The sequence below is a fragment of the Mobula birostris genome, chromosome 1, assembly GCF_030028105.1.
Source record: "Mobula birostris isolate sMobBir1 chromosome 1, sMobBir1.hap1, whole genome shotgun sequence".
Taxonomy (NCBI): Eukaryota; Metazoa; Chordata; class Chondrichthyes; order Myliobatiformes; family Myliobatidae; genus Mobula; species Mobula birostris.
The window spans coordinates 143,226,659-143,244,052 of record NC_092370.1 but is presented as its reverse complement, the minus strand read 5'-3'; the positions used below and the strand labels follow the sequence as shown (position 1 = coordinate 143,244,052).

Below are 17,394 nucleotides of genomic sequence, written 5' to 3'. Positions count from 1 at the left end.
ATTTGATGAAATAGGTAGATCTGAGGCAAACTGCCATTGGATTAGGGACAGTGGATCCAGGAGCAGCATATATTGTGGTGGTCGTCAGGGGGTCACTGCAAAGGTGCTGTGGAGATACCCAAGTATTAGCTTGCAGATCTTCACTTTGCCACTGCATTCACAATATAAATGTACCCCTCATTTTCCCAGTGATGGAAACACCTGGAGTAAATTGGACCACTCACAGTGATCTTTCAACCATATATGAATATAGCCAAATGAAACTCTGTTCCTCTGGGGCCAAGGTGCAAAATACGTTACCAACAGCTCACTGCACATAGCACATATGGTTACAATCTCAGAAAAAAAATATACAGTCGCAAGGAAAATAAAATAATAATATTAACACGTGAAAGCCTGCGGATGCTGGATGTCCAAAGCAACACATAGGAAATGGTGGAGGAACTCAGCAGGTCAGTCAGCATCCATGGAATGATAATATTGCCCCAGTCCTTGAGTGGCATAACCATAGTGTAGATCTATGGTAAATTGCCCTGGTACAGCTTGTTCTTCCACCGAGCAAACACCAGAGGGTAGCACCAAATGATCACATTAGGTTTAAATTCCATTTGTCAATGTTCCACCTAGCTGTATCCTTCTATAGCCATAATCAACATTCATTGCAGTCTACAACACAACCAATTTTTCTGTTGTCATCTGCAAAATCGTTCTGTATCTAAACCATTTGTATAATTTGTGTTTGTTTTTCAGAGATTAGCACAGCCACTTTAACTGACATGGACCCTAAATTTGTAACCAACTTGATAAAGCAACTTCTTCACAAATGTAAATGGGATGAAGCTTTGCGCCTACTGAATGTGGGATCTAATGAAATGCAAAGCAAAGAAACTGTTTTGAGATACGACTTTTCAGATTTGAATTTTTGCACAATTATGTGCAATCTTAACCAGCATGACAACAAAGAAATAATTCTGCAAAAATTAATAGATTTTGGAGGTAAGGTTTTTTTAAAAAGTAAATATCAGTCTTAAAGATGCATCATATCCTTCTCTGATTTGTTAAATCTGTGCCTTCATTTTGTATCATAAATACTTCATTGTTGTAAAGGGACATCCTAGTATCATTTTCCTTTTCCCGGCACTTACTGACACATTCTTTGTTGTTTATTGTTTTTACAGCTCCTGTCTGTGGAATTGGTAGTCAAGAATCTCCAATGCAGTTTTCGCTGAGAAAGCATGATTTCAAGCTTGTGCATTTCTTGTTGAAAAATGGGGCAAATCCACGTGATCTTAGTATAAAGCTAGGCGACACTCCTCTTCATGCTGCAGTTTATATTGTTCTGGACAAAAAGGGTAAATCTTTGGCTTTACTTGCTAAATTATTGTTAACTAACTTCAATACAGTTCTTAAATCAAACTTATGAATTTGTCATAATTAACTTTAATATGGAAATATAACCATAATTAAAAATGTTCAGAAGATCGGTGTTTCCAAAACTTTTGAAATGCCCCTTCTTCCTCAGATAATTGAGTTATACGGCATAGAAACAGAGCCTTCAGCCTAATTCATCCATGCTGACTGTGTGCTGGTCCCACCTGCCTAACTTTGACATATAGCTCTCTAAACTTCTCCATGTGCTTGTTAGATGGCTTCGAAGCCTTGCTAATGTGCTCACCGTCGCCATTATTTCTTGTGGCATGTTCCAAATACGCACCACCCCATTGCGTGAAGAAGCTGCTCCTAATGTTCCTTTCAAATCTCTTGCCTCTGATCTTAAACTGTCTTTATTTGTTTCTAGCACCACCTCCCAACAAAAAAGACAATGAGCTTTTAGCCTGGCTATGTCCCTCATGAGCTTACATACCTCTATCAGGTAACCATCAGTCTCCTACATTACAGGGAATAAATTCCTGTTCTATGTAACCTCTACTTGTAACTCAGGCCCCCAAGTAAATGCAATCCTGGTAAATATTTTCTGCACTATTTCTACTTTAATATATTTCTTTTATCCAAGTGACACCAACTGTACACAATATTCCAGATAAAGCCGCATCAACATCTAATATAACTGCACCATACTTCCCAGCTCCTGTACTGGCCTTGACTGGTGAAGGCCAGAGTGCCAACCACCCTTTCTACCTGAGACACTACTTTCTGTAAACTATGCACTTGCTCTCCTAGGTCCCTCTGTTTCATAATAATTCCCTCACGTTAATCTGGATTGAAAGCCATTTGTCAATCCTCAGGCCACCTAGCTAGCTTAGCTGCTCAAGATCACCCTTTAATTTTTGATGACCTTTTACACTATCTACAACATGAGCAATTTTAGTATTATCTGCCGACTTACTAACCATGACTTGCATCCAGATTGTCCGTATAAATTACATAAAGCAGAGGTGCCAGGTCCTGTGGCACACCACTCGTTGTGGGCCTCCAGTCAGTGAAACAATGCTAGACAGTCACATTCTGTTTCCTTGCAATAAACCAATTATGAATCCAATCTGCTATCTTCCCCTGGATCCTATGCAATATAACTTGCCAGACTGGCCATTCGTGAGCCTATACCTTCTTTGTTACCTCCTCGAAGAACTCCCCAAGAGATCTGTCAGACCGGACTTCTCAGGCGTGAAGTTGTGCTGACTGTCCAAAAGTGGACCGTGTCTTTAAACGTTGGTAGACCCTGTTCATCAGAATCAGGTTTTATCATAACTAACTTAGGTTGCAGAATACATTATTTTCCGGCAGCTGTACAGTGCAACACACAAAAAATTACTTTAAGCTACAATAAGAAATATCCTAAAAAAGTGCAAAAGGAGAGCAAAATAGCGAGGTAGTGTTCACGGACTGTTCCTAAATCTGGTGGAGGAAGGATAAAAGCTGTTTGTAAAACATTTAAGTGTGTATTAGATAGCAGTAGTGAGAAAACAGCATGTCTTGATTGGTGATCGTCCTTTAAGATGGATGCTGTCTTGAGGCACTGCTATTTGAATGTGTCTTTCTGGGCCTGTACTCGCTGGAGTTTAGAAGAATGGGGGGTTTTTGGGGGAGGGGGGGAGTCTCATTGAAACCTATCGAATATTGAAAGGGCTAGATAGAGTGGATGTGCAAAGGGTGTTTTCCCTAGTTGGTGAGTCAAAGACCAGTGGGCACAGCCTCAGAGTAGAACAGAGATGAGGAGGAATTTCTTTAGCCAAAGGGTGGTGAATCTGTGGAATTCATTACCACAGATAGCTGGGAAGGCCAAGTCATTGAGTATATTTAAAGCAGAGGTTGATAGGTTGTTGATTAGTCAGGGTGTCAAATGTTATGGGGAGAAGTCAGCAGAATGGGGATGAAAAGGGATAATAAATGAGCCATGATGATATAGCGGAGCAGGCTCGATAGGCTGAATGCCCAAATTCTGCTTCTATGTCTTGTGTCCTGATAAATGTGAGGTGCTACGTTTTGGTAGGACTAATCAAAATAGGACATACATGGTAAATGGTAGGGCATTGAAGAATGCAGTAGAACAGAGGGATCTAGGAATAATGGTGCATAGTTCCCTGAAGGTGGAATCTCATGTGGATAGGGTGGTGAAGAAAGCTTATGGTATGCTGGCCTTCATAAATCAGAGCATTGAGTATAGGAGTTGGGATGTAATGTTGAAATTGTACAAGGCATTGGTAAGGCCAAATTTGGAGTATTGTGTACAGTTCTGGTCTCTAAATTATAGGAAAGATGTCAACAAAATTGAGAGAGTACAAAGGAGATTTACTAGAATGTTGCCTGGGTTTCATCTAAGTTACAGAGAAAGGTTGAACAAGTTAAGTCTTTATTCTTTGGAGCGTAGAAGGTTGAGGAGGGGACTTGGTAGAGGTATTTAAAATTGAGGGGGATAGATAGAGTTGATGTGGATAGGCTTTTTCCATTGAGAGTGGGGGAGATTCAAACAAGAGGACATGAGTTGAGAGTTAAAGGGCAAAAGTTTAGGGGTAACATGAGGGGGAACTTCGTTACTCAGAGAGTGGAAGCGGTGTGGAACGAGCTTCCAGTAGGAGTGATTGAGGCAGGTTTGATATTGTTATTTAAAGTTAAATTGGATAGATATATGGACAGGAAAGGAATGGAGGGTTATGGGCTGAGTGCAGGTTGGTGAGACTAGGTGAGAGGAAGAGTTCAGCACGGACTAGAAGGGCCGAGATGGCCTGTTTCCGTGCTGTAATTGTTATATGGTTATATGGTCCACTGTGGTAAGGAGACTAGTGCCTTTGATGGAGCTGGGTGTGTCTACAGCCCTCTGCAGCTTTTTATTTTCCTATGCATTCGAACCTCTGTACCAGGTGGTGATGCAAGCAAATGGTGAAAGATCTGTAGAAACTTGCTAGAGTTTTTGATGACATGTCAAATCTCCTCAAGCTGCTAAAGAGGTATAGCTGCTGGCGTGCTTTCTTCATAATTGCATCAGAGTTGTTTCCAAGATAGATCTTTAGAGGTGCTGACACCCAGGAACTTAAAAACTGCTCATTGTTTCCACTGCTGGTCCCTCGATGAGGACTGGTGTGTGTTCCCTTGATTTTCCATTTCCTGAAGTCCACAGTTAAATCCTTGGTCTGACTGTCACTGAGAGCAAGGTTATTGTTGTGATACCACTCAACCAGCTGATATATCTCACTCGTGTTCACCTCCTCATCACACATCTGAGATCCTGCCAACAACAGTTGTGTCTTCAGCGAATTTAAAGGTGGCGATTGAGCTGTGCCTAGCCATACAATCGTGAGTGGAGTAGTAAGTTAAGCACGGATCCTTGAAGTGTGCCTGAGTTGATTTGTCTGCGAGGAACAGACGTTACTTCCCATCCACACTGACTGGTCTTCCTATAAGGAAGTCCAGTTGCAGAAGGAGGTACGGAGGCCCAGGTTTTGAAGCTTACTGCTTAGTACTTAGGGCATGATGGTATTGAATGCTGAGCTATAATCAATAAGTGGCATCCTGATGTAGAAATTGCTGCTGTCCAGGTAGCCCAAGGCTAAGTGGAGACCCAGTAAGATTGCATCTTTTGTAGACCTGATGTGGCATTAGGCAAATTGTAGTGGGTTGTTCTGTACTGCTCAGCTAGGTCTTTTTAATAAACAGTAACAGACAACAACAAACTTGGCATGGAGCAACTTATAAGGGCATTTATCATTTGCATCTCCGTATGTTAAGTCGTCGGTAGAAAACTTCAATCTTACAGCTCAAACAGATAATTTTTGTATGTTTACAAGAGTCTAGTAATCATTAACTTCATGTCCTTGAGGTCGTTCCATCCTTAACTGCATCCTGTTTTATTTCACATTTATCTTGCATGAGCCCATTTGTCTTTGTCCTCGAGGTTCCTCCCACCCCCAAAACAACTGTGTCTTGTTTCTCTGCTTTTAATCGTGCAAAGTCCAGACACTCTGTGCTCTAAGTCACGTACTCCTGCAAGCTTCTTATCTAGCTACGTCAGCAAGTTAGTAATGCACTCTGGGATTATAGAGATTCCATTTTATCACAATACAATTTACAAAGATTATAAATTCGTATAAACTTCAAGGATACAGATACATTTCCACAGGATCCAGATCCTTCCTCTGGTAGAAGTTAATTTTAGCTATGACCATTCTGTCAAGCCTTCATCACTGTAGATGTGAGTGCTACCTGGTAATAGTCTCTGTGGCAGCTCACCCTGCTCTCAGAATCCCTTCCAGTAATTTACCCACCATGAATGTCAAACTCAATGTCCTGCACAGTACTGTGCAAAAATCTTAGGTACATGTAAAAACATTCTGTAAAACGGAGATGCTTTCAAATACAAAGAAATGAAAAGATTCTAAATATCAAAAAAGCAAAAAAGAACAGTAAACAGCTAAGAACTAAAATCAAATCAATATTTGGTGTCACCATCATTTGCCTTTAATACTGCATCAATTCTCTTAGGTACACTGTTGTGCAGCTTTATAGGAAAATCAGCTGGTAGGTTAATCCAAGCACCTTGGAGAACTTGCCACAGTTACTCTGCAGACTTTGGCTGTGTTGCTTGCTTCTGTATGTGCAGGTAATCCCAGACAGCCTCACTAATGTTGAGATCGAGGCTCTATGGAGGCCATACCATCCACTGCAGAGCTCCTTGTTCTTTATTTCACTGAAGACAGTTCTTTCTGACCTTGGCAGTGTGTTTGGGGTCATTGTCCTGCTGCAGAATGAAGTTGGGACTGATCAGCCACCTCCCTGGATGATGGATGAGAATCTGCTTGTACTTCTCAGCATTGAGGATTCCATTCATTCTGACCAGATCACTCACTCCATTTGCAGAAATGCAATTCCAGACCTGCAGGGAACCTCTGTGAGTTGGCTGCAGACACTTATCTATTCAGCACTCTCCAGCTCTTCTATGGACAAACTGCCAAAGTTTTCAAATTTTGGCTCTTCAATCCAGAGCATTTGCTGCAATTGTTCAGTCCTTCAGTCCTTGTGTTTTTGTGCATAGATGAGTCTCTTGGGTTTGGTTCCACTTTGAAGGAATGGTTTCTGGTGGCAACTTTTCCATGAAGACCACTTCTGACAAGTCTTCTCTGGATTGTCGAGAGATGTACTTGGGTTCCAATGGTTTCTGTGTGTTCAGAGCTGGTAGCTCTGCTGGACCTCTTCTGATTTAGATGGGACATCAGTTTGATGCATCTTTCTTCTACTGCACTCAGTTTCTGTGGCCAACCACTGTGTTTCTGGTCCTCAACCATGCCCATTTCTTTATTTTTATATGTTTAGAGAATCCAGTGATCATCAATTTCATGTCTTTCATGCTTCTTCAGAAGAGCTTGGACAGCACATCTTGAAATTCCTCTCTGTCATGAAATTTCTGCTTGGGAGAGACCTTGCTGGTACAAGATGACCACTTTGTGTTGCTATGCCCACTCTTGCATGGCGTAAGAAGTGAAGATTGGAAAGTACAACCGTCACATCTGCCACACCATCACCTTTTAATTTGGTTGTCCTTTGCCCAGGTTGATTCCTTCTACACCCATTTCCATTTCAGTTAATCAGTTTGGTTCATTTGACTCATGTCATTGATCATTAGCACCTGATTGTTCTGTGTTTAATCGTGCACTGGGTTATAGACCGACAAAGTAATCAAATTTTTATTTGAAAAATGATTTAATATGTTACTTTAATGAAATATAAAAATTTCACTGTAACATTTAAATTTTTGGAAAATGAATGGCAATCTAAAATCTGCTCTTCCTACTGACACATTAATACAGAAGACAAAAAAACCCATCTAAAACAAACTGTATATAAAAATCTTGGGTGCCTAAGACTTTTGCACAGTACTGTAGTTTCCTTACTTTTTTTTTGCTACCTTTTTTAAACAATGGTCCCCCATTAGCCGCTTTCCAGTTCTCTGGAACCACACCTGAGGTGAAAGATGAAACAAATTCTCTGTTGCAACCTCTGCAATTTCTTCTCAAGCTTACCACTAGTTCTGAGAATGCACCAAGCCAAGTCCTAGGGATTTATCCATCTTCATGATTGTTAAGGCTGCCATTGCCTCCTTTCTGCTGATGCGTATGTTGTTGAAGACATCACCGCTCATGTCACTCATCTTCTTGACAGAATTTTTATTTTCAACAGTAACAAGCCCAATCCCAATTACACCTATGTGACCAATTTGCCTACTAACCCATACATATTTAGAACATGGCAGGAAACTGGAACACCTGGGGGAAACCCACGCAAACATATGGAGAACATACAAACTCCTTACAGAAAGTGGCAGAATTGAACCTGGGTTGCTGGTGCTGTGACACTGTTAAGCTAGTTGCTGTGCTACTGAACTGCCACCAAATTTCTGAATTAAATGAGTTTTTAAACTTTTGTATGAACATTTGAATTATTTTAAGTCTTCTTAATTTTGCAAACAAGGCATATTTATTTCCATTATTTCAACATTGCATCCTTTTACATTTCATTTTTACTGGATTTCTAAAGTGAACCACATTTAGCGATCCACTGTTTTCATTAGATTTCTTCTTGTGCTCCACCAGTAATGGAATTTGAGGGCTTTTGTCCTAATAGTGACACTTTCTCCTTTAAGGAAGTTAATTACACTCAAAACTTTTGATATGTTTTTTAAACAGCAACTTACATTAAATTTTAACTATTTTATTTTGTTTGTAAACTCATGGCTAACTTAGAGAAAAAAAATACAATGAGCATAAAATCAAGAGTGTTCTTTAAATATCAAGATAATAGTTTGTTATAGAGTTATTGGACGCCTTCCTCAATCTGGAGAGCTTTGTTAATTTATTTTGGGATGTTTAACCCTTTGCATTTGGATGAAAAGACATTTTCATGAAGGACCAGGCATAACTGACCCAGATAGCTTTTAACTTATTTGAAATAAATAAAGCAATTGTTGGTGTACTGTAAGTACTCCCTTGCAGGAGGGATGTAAGTTGGAAAGTATGTTAATAAAAATGTCTTTAATGTGGTGATTGTTATATAAAATGGCTGGAGATGGAGCTGGACAAGAGAATGTGGTAGACATCTACAAGATTACAGAATATTTTTCTGGAGAAGTTACATTGGTGACTGGATAGATAATGAATAAATGCAAACTTAAGAAATTTGAAAGACAACATTTAATAAGCCCTTTTAGCATTGTGTGTTAATCTACAAAATAAATTGTTGAAATAGTATCCACAGAAGTTCTAAAAGCAAACTTGGAAAGATTGCACCGGTGTGATTGCTAAGAAAAGATGTACTTGCTTTCAAGAAAGTACTGGATTGGTTCCAGGCATGGCAGATTTGCTGCAGATTGAAACAGATTTCTCCAGAGTTTAGGAAAATAGCATATGATCTCACCAAAACGTAAAAGTTTCTTACAGGTTTTGATAGGCTAGAGGATATTCAGCCTAACTAAAGAGTTCAGGATCAGGGAGCACGGTTGTAAGTAAAGGCTAGGCCATTTGCGACTGAAATGATGAAAGGCTTCTTTACTCAAAGGGTGCTGATCTTTTGGAATACTTTGCCCTGAAGAGATGCAGAGACTCATTCATTTTGTTCATTCAAAACAGAGAACGTTGGAGAACCAGTGAATGTGGGGATTATTCTGGAAGTGGCATTGATGGTTCTTGATGATGACTTAAGGGCTGGATAGCTCAATCCTGTTCCTATTGCTGGTACTCTTTGATAAAGAGAAATATTGGAGCAAATTTGATTTTCACCATTGATCTCTATGTCATAAAATAGGATATTTGCTTCAGGATCTCTCCTGGCAGAAATCCTGGAGACTTCTGGGAGGTTTCTGCATGGCAAAGCTCTCAGGCCTTCTCTTCCTTCACATAGGCAAAACAATCCTGCTCATCAAACGTAGAGTTTTCAATATGTAACCAGACTCCTTGATCTGTTTGAAGTGCTCTTCTTGTTTGAGCTTGTAGGAATGTTTCTAAAACTTTCAGAAACAAAGAACCCCACAAAGTTGTTCAAAAATGTGAAAAATACTCAAATTTAGTCCTAAAATATTTTGATGCTTCAAAATTTTTTAGGTACTTATAGGTGGAGAGTTTCTTAAATGCATCTATTTTAATGCTAGGAGCATTGTAAGAAAGACGGATGAGCTTAGAGCATGGATTGATACCTGGAAATATGATGTTGTAGGTATTAGTGAAATGTGGTTGCAGTAGGGGTGTGATTGGCAACTAAATATTCCAGGATTTTGTTGCTTCAGGTGTGATAGGATAGGAGGGGCAAGAGGGGGAGGTGTTACATTGCTTGTCAGAGAAAATATTACAGCGTTGCTTTGGCGGGATAGATTAGTGGACTCATCTAGGGAGGCTATTTGGGTGGAATTGTGGAATAGGAAAGGTGTTGTGATGCTTATAGGGGTGTATTATAGACCACCTAATGGGGACTGAGAACTGGAGGAGCAAATTTGTAAGGAGATAGCAGATACTTGTAGTAAGCACAAGGTTGTGATTGTGGGAGATTTTAATTTTCCCACATAGACTGGGCTGGATGGTTTGGAGTTTGTCAGATGTGTGCAGGATAGTTTTTTGGAGCAATACATAGAGGTACCAACTAGAGAAGGGGCAGTGTTGGATCTCCTGTTAGGGAATGAGACAGGGCAGGTGACAGAGGTATGTGCTGGGGAGCACTTTGGGTCCAATGATCACAATACCATTAGTTTCAGTGTAACTATGGAGAAGGATAGGACTGGACCTAGGATTGAGATTTTTGATTGGAGAAAGGCTAACTTTGAGGAGATGCGAAAGGATTTAGAAGGAGTGGATTGGGACAGTTTCTTTTATGGGAAGGATGTAATAGAGAAATGGAGGTCATTTAAAGGTGAAATTTTGAGGGTTCAGAATCTTTATGTTCCTGTTAGGTTGAAAGGAAAGGTTAAAAGTTTGAGAGAGCCATGGTTTTCAAGGGATATTGGAAACTTGGTTCGGAAAAAGAGAGGGATCTTCAATAATTATAGGCAGCTTGGAGTTAATGAGGAACTCGAGGAATATAAAGAATGTAATAAGAATCTTAACAAAGAAATTAGAAAAGCTAAAAGAAGATACGAGGCTGCTTTGGCAAGTAAGGTGAAAATAAATCTAAAGGGTTTCTACAGTTATGTTAGTGGCAAAAGGATAGTGAGGGATAAAATTGGTCCCTTGGAGAATCAGAGTGGACGGCTATGTACAGAGCCAAAAGAGATGGGGGAGATTTTGAACAATTTCTTTTCTTCAGTATTCACTAAGGAGAAGGATATTGTGTAAGATAAAGGAAACAAGAAGGGTAGTTATGGGAAGTATGACAATTAAAAAAGAGGAAGGACTGGCGCTTTTAAGGAATATAAAAGTGGATAGATCTCCGGGTCCGGACAAGACATTCCTTAGGACCTTGAGGGAAATTAGTGTAGAAGTAGCAGGGGCTCTTGACAGAAATATTTCAAATGTCATTAGAAACAGGGATGATTGGCGTATTGCTCATGTGGTTCCATTGTTTAAAAAGGGTTCTAAGAGTAAACCTAGCAATTATCGGCCTGTGAGTTTGACGTCAGTGGTGGGTAAATTGATGGAAAGTATTCTTAGAGATGGTACATATAATTATCTGGATAGACAGAGTCCGATTAGGATCAGTCAACATGGATTTGTGCGTGGAAGGTCATGTTTGACAAATCTTACTGAATTTTTTGATGAGGTACTAAGAAAGTTGACGAGGGTAAAGCAGTGGATGTTGTCTATATGGACTTCAGTAAGGCCTTTGACAAGGTTCCACATGGAAGGTTAGTCAGGAAGGTTCAACCGTTAGGCATTAATATGGAAGTAGTAAAATGGGTTCAGCAGTGGCTAGATGGGAGACGCCAGAGAGTAGTGGTGGATAACTGTGTGTCAGATTAGAGGAGGGTGTGTAGCAGTGTGCTTCAGGGATCTGTACTGGGTCCAATGTTGTTTGTAATATATATTAATGATCTGGATGATGGGGTGGTAAATTAGATTAGTAAGGATGCAGATGATACTAAGATAGGTGGCGTTGTGGATGATGAGGTAGGTTTTCAAAGCTTGCAGAGAGATTTAGGTCAGTTAGAAGAGTGGGCTGAAAGATGGCAGATGGAGTTTAATGCTGATAAATGTGAGGTGTTACATTTTGGTAGGACTAATCAAAATAGGACTTACATGGTAAATGGTAGGGCATTGAAGAATGCAGTAGAACAGAGGGATCTAGGAATAATGGTGCATAGTTCCCTGAAGGTGGAATCTCATGTGGATAGGATGGTGAAGAAAGCTTTTGGTATGCTGCCTTTATTCAGAGCATTGAGTATAGGAGTTGGGATGTCATGTTGAAATTGTATAAGGCCAAATTTGGAGTATTGTGTACAGTTCTGGTCACCGAATTATAGGAAAGATGTCAATAAAATTGAGAGAGTACAGAGGAGGTTTACTAAAATGTTGCCTGAGTTTCATCTACTAAGTTACAGAGAAAGGTTGAACAAGTTAGGTCTTTATTCTTTGGAGCGTAGAAGGTTGAGGGGGGGACTTGGTAGAGGTATTTAAAATTATGAGGGGGATTGATAGAGTTGACGTGGATAGGCTTTTTCCATTGAGAATGAGGGAGATTCAAACAAGAGGACATGAGTTGAGAGTTAATGGGGAAAAGTTTAGGGGTAACATGAGGGGGAACTTTACTCAGAGAGTGGTAGCTGTGTGGAACGAGCTTCCAGCAGAAGTGGTTGAGGCAGGTTCAATGTTGTCGTTTAAAGTTAAATTGGATAGATATATGGAGAGGAAAGGAATGGAGGGTTATGGGCTGAGTGCAGGTCGGTGGGACTAGGTGAGAGTAAGAGTTCAGCACGGACTAGAATGACCGAGATGGCCTGTTTCCGTGCTGAAATTGTTATATGGTTATATACTTAGAAACATTTAAGGTTACAAGGCAGTGTAAGCATCTGTCTAAAAGTACTTTTAAATTAGTGGATTGTTACGGAAGGCACCTGCAGCTTTTATCTCCTTTTATTCAAATCAAAGAGGAAAGACACAATTCTTAATGATGAATGAGGAATAATTGTAGGCTTTATTGAAGTTCCTATTTACACTGAACTCTACAAGATGCACGTCGTCTTAGACCTGTTGCAATTGGTAAACAGGTATTTCTAAGTTCATATTACCGTCCATGGAAAGTGCACACTTGAAAATCGTGCGGTAATGATTAGGAATGCTAGCAGTTTCATTGTCATCAGACTGCAAGAAACCTCTACCAAATTAATTATACAAAGCAAGAGTTGGAGAGTGGATTTAGGCCAGATATCTTGTATTGAAATTGTTGTAGATTTTGTGGTAAAAACTTCTGCTTCATTCTAGGCTATATCAGTATTTAAGTTTAAAGTAGTTTTGATTTTCTGTTCTATTTGCAGATGAGTTTGGCTTGCACATATTGAAATATCTGTTGGAGAACTACAACTCTGAATCAAGCTCCCCAAACCTCAATGCCAGCTCTCAAGATAAGAATGGAAATACTGTGTTGCACATCATGTTTCAGAAATCCTTTTCAAAAAACCATGAGGAAATAATGGATATGATAACCAAGTTTGAAATCAATGACAGGGTGAAAAACAAGGATGGGCAGCTATTTTCCTACAAAATTAAGAAAGATGACCAGCGGATGATTGTGTGGAATAAAGTGAAATCACGTTATCGAAAGAAAAGAGAACAAAATGACCAAAACCAGAAGGCACGGACATCAAAGAGTATGAAAAATGTAATGCATGTTAAGTGCCCCTCTCATCAGACAACAGAAATACCATGCGCTCTACAGTCTCAGGAGTGTGATCTTAATAGTGACAGTTCTCAAGCAGTAGAAGGACCATCATTAAAGTTATTGAATGAAGAGCATGTTTTATCTACTCAGCAAATTGTTGCAAATGAAATTGCAAAATTGATTCAACAATTTCATGTCATTGAGACAACAACAGAAGAACACCCTTTAAAAATGCCCCTTTCTGATGGCCAGCTGAGTGACGCAACTCAGGCTAAGTCTGAAGTTCTCAAAGCAGACTTTTATCAAAATGCTGCTAATGTTGAAGCTGTAATGTTGAATGGGGCTGGTGATATAGAGCATCAAAACCTGATACCAGAAGAAGTGACCAATTTACAGGACCTGGATTTTGATAATATGACGTGGGAGATTGAATGCACATCGGAAGTACTGAAGAAGCTTGGCTCTAGAGATGTACCTCAGCACATGAAGACGAAAACTATAAAAGCGATTCAACAACTTGGTAATGGAGAATGGACACAAAGCCTCCAGAAACCACTCAAGTACCTGAAAAGCCCCATCAAACTTTACGAAGCCAAACTTGACAAAGGGGCACGAATGCTATGGGAGCTTGCAGTAGACTTTTCACCCCGCTGCAGTGAAAAACCAGAGAAGATCTTTGAATCAGAGCTTTCTTCCCATCCTCAGGAGCGAGTCACAGGAAGGATATATAGTGAGATCATTCGAATCTGGGATATTATCTTGGATCACAATAAGGTTGATCGAGCCTTGACAGCAATTGCCAGTTCATACAACCGCGGAGCAGCCTGCAGCCTCCGGAAGAAACTTAAAGGTATAAGCAAAGCTGTGTTTACCTCAAACTTAAATGCCCAAAAGAAGATCCCATTGATCTTTGTAGAATATGTCAATTGGAAAGAACTGAAAGAAAAGCTACCAGAATACTTCCCACCTGCCAGTGCAGTGGAGACAGAATATAACATAATGAAGTTCCATAGCTTTAGTACTAATATGGCTCTTAATATTATTACTAATCTGGAATCCAGGGTTGAATATCCTTTTAGAGTGGGAGAATTGGAGTATGCAATAATTGACCTTGACCCCAAACCATTGGAAGCAATCATTCTCATTGGACGAAGTGGAACTGGGAAGACCACTTGCTGTCTGTACAGACTTTGGAAACATTTTCAGCTCTACTGGAAGAAGGTAGAAGAGGTTGGCAGTCCCCTGCTGGTGCGACAGCTTTGGCTTAAGAAGAAATCTCAGGTTGACAGTGAAAAGGATGAAGCAGTGATTGACTCATCAGATTGCGCCAATGGGAAGAATGATTTTCAATGTAATGCACAAAATTGTGATTTGCATCTGAATGAAGCATCACTTACTACTTGTGACAGTGAATTGACACCACATCATGAAGATGAGCCAGAAGATGATACTGCTATCAACCAACTTGAGCACTTGCATCAAATTTTTGTCACCAAAAACCACGTCTTGTGTCAGGAAGTCTTGAAAAACTTTATTGAGCTTACCAAATCCACCAAAGCCACAAACCATTTCAAACCTCCTGATCTCACATTTTATAGACTTCAGGATATTAATGATGAGAATTACCCCCTATTCATGACTTCTAAACAATTGTTGCTGTTGATTGATGCATCCTTGCCAGAACCCTTTTTCCCTCGGAATGAAGATGGCAGTCTAAAAAGGAACATTGTGGGGTGGTCTGTTCAAGAAGAAATGACAATACCAGATTTGCATGGTGAGGATGAAGAAGAAGAGTATGAAGGAGAGTTTCTAGATGATGAACAAATGGCTGTAGAGGATCACAGCAAAGAATTTGATCCTCGTATCTTTGTTTCTTATGAAGTATTTGCATGTGATATTTGGCCCAAAATGATAAAAGGAAAACCACAGTTTAATCCTGCTTTGGTGTGGAAGGAGATCAAATCCTTCTTAAAAGGTTCTGTTGAGGCTTTAAATAGCCCTCAAGGCTGTCTAACAGAAGAACAGTATATTAACCTGGGGAAAAAAAGAGCACCAAACTTCCGTGAAGACAGAACAGAAATCTATTCCTTCTTTCAGACGTACCAGCAAATAAAATCACAATACGGATACTTTGATGAGGAAGATTTGTTGTACAGCCTTTCCTTGCGACTGTCCAAATTAGATGAACTTCCGTGGTCCATTCACGAACTGTATGGTGATGAAATACAGGATTTTACACAAGCAGAGCTTGCAACCCTCATGAAGTGCATCAATGACCCAAATTCTATGTTCCTTACTGGTGATACAGCTCAGAGCATTATGAAGGGTGTGGCTTTCCGCTTTAGTGACCTGCGTTCCCTGTTTTATTATGCCCGTGATTCTAGCCAAAGCAATAAGAAACAGTATCATGTAAAAGTGCCAAGCAAAATATATCAGCTACATCAGAACTACCGGTCACACTCAGGTAATGCACATAATTTTTTGCTAAATTATTAAAAATGCACACATAAAATCTTAGTTCCTTTTGGGATAAAAATGCTGATTTTTGTTTCTACCCCAATACTGAGAGGATGGAGTTTTATTTTAAGCTCCTTTCTACACTACTTGCCATAATATTGAAATCTAGTCACCATTCGTCTATGTGGTGTTGCTGTAACTTGTTGGGTACATCAGGGCATTCATATTGTCACATTGCAGCTGGAACCAAGATTGTGGTGGCTCAGCTGTGCAGAAAGGGAGGGAGAAGGTCGACAGAGCAATAGCTGTATGGTATTTTATAGCTAGGGGAGCAGACTGACTTTGTTACAGTTAGAAATTTGATTATACAGGATGGAACATAGAACAGTACAGCACAGGAATTGGCCTTTCAGCCAATAATGATGTACCTTACTAATTAACTAAACTAGTAATTAATTGCTTATGCATGTTAATTCATCTGACTGTACATTATCCATATCCCTCCATGCTCTGCACATTCATGTGTCTATCTAGCAGTCTCTTAAAGACCTCTATCGTACTTGCCTCCACTACCATTTCTGGCACTGCATTCCAGGCATCCTCCCTCCTCGATGTAAAATACCTTGCCCCTCAAATTTGGTTTGAACTTTTCCCTCTCACCTTAAAGATATTTTTACCCTGGGGAAGAAAAGATACCAGCTTTCTAGCTATGACTGTCATTATCTTATACACTCTGTCAAGTCTTCCCTCAGCTTTTGCCACTCCAGTGAAAACAACCCAAGTTTCCCAATCTCTCCCTTTCCCTATAACATGTGCCCTCTAATCTAGGTAGCATACTGTAAACCTCTTGTGCATTCTCTTTGAAGTCTGAACATCTTCCTATAATGGAGCGACCAGAATTGAATGTTAATGTTCCAGCTGCAGCCAAACCAGAGCTTTATGAAGTTGCAACATACAGTAACTTCCTGACTCCTGAACTCAATGCACTGACAATCAAAGACAAGCAGGCCATATACATCATTTATCACCATATCAACCTGTGCAGTTGCTTTCAGGGAACCAAGGAATGGGGCCCCAAGATTCCTCTAACACTGTTAATGATCCTGCTATCAATTGCGTACTCTCCATTTGCATTTGCTTTGCCTGAAGTGCAGCACCTCACATTTGTCTGGATTAAGTGCCATCTGCCATTTCTCTGCCTATATGTACAACTGATCTATGCATTGCTGTATTCTTTAGCTTCTTATATATATACACACACACACAGACACACACACACACAGACACACACAGACACACACACACACACACACACACACACACACACACACCCCCAGAGGTCACAGTATGGATCCTTGCGGATGCCTCTAGTCACGGACCTCCAGCCAGAATAGGTTCCATTGACTACTACTCTCTGCTTTATAAGTGCAAGCCAATTCTGAGTCCAAAAGGCCAAGTTACCAGTGGTGCAATGCATATCAATTTTATAGATGAGCCTACCATGAGGAACCTAGTCAAATGCCTTACTGAAATCAATGTAGATGACATCCACAGCTGTACCTTCATCAATCATCTTTGTTACCTCTTTGAAAAGCCCAGTCAATTTAGTAAAGATCCAATCACAAACAAGAGAAAAACAACAGATGCTGGAAGTCCAAGCAACGCACAACAAAATGCTGAGTCTCCGCCCAG

At 40.0% G+C, this 17,394-nt stretch overlaps 1 protein-coding gene across 8 annotated transcripts in view; it reads left to right on the top strand.

Moving 5' to 3' along the window:
- The window catches only part of LOC140200139 (TPR and ankyrin repeat-containing protein 1-like), a 152,534-nt gene that overhangs the window by 73,299 nt on the left and 61,841 nt on the right, over positions 1-17,394 (top strand). For all 8 annotated transcript variants that reach the window (XM_072263029.1, XM_072263010.1, XM_072263039.1 and 5 more), the window contains 3 exons: positions 751-996; positions 1,179-1,352; positions 12,902-15,709. In XM_072263029.1, coding sequence (XP_072119130.1) covers positions 751-996; positions 1,179-1,352; positions 12,902-15,709 — 3,228 coding nt within the window. The remainder of the gene's footprint in view (positions 1-750; positions 997-1,178; positions 1,353-12,901; positions 15,710-17,394) is intronic.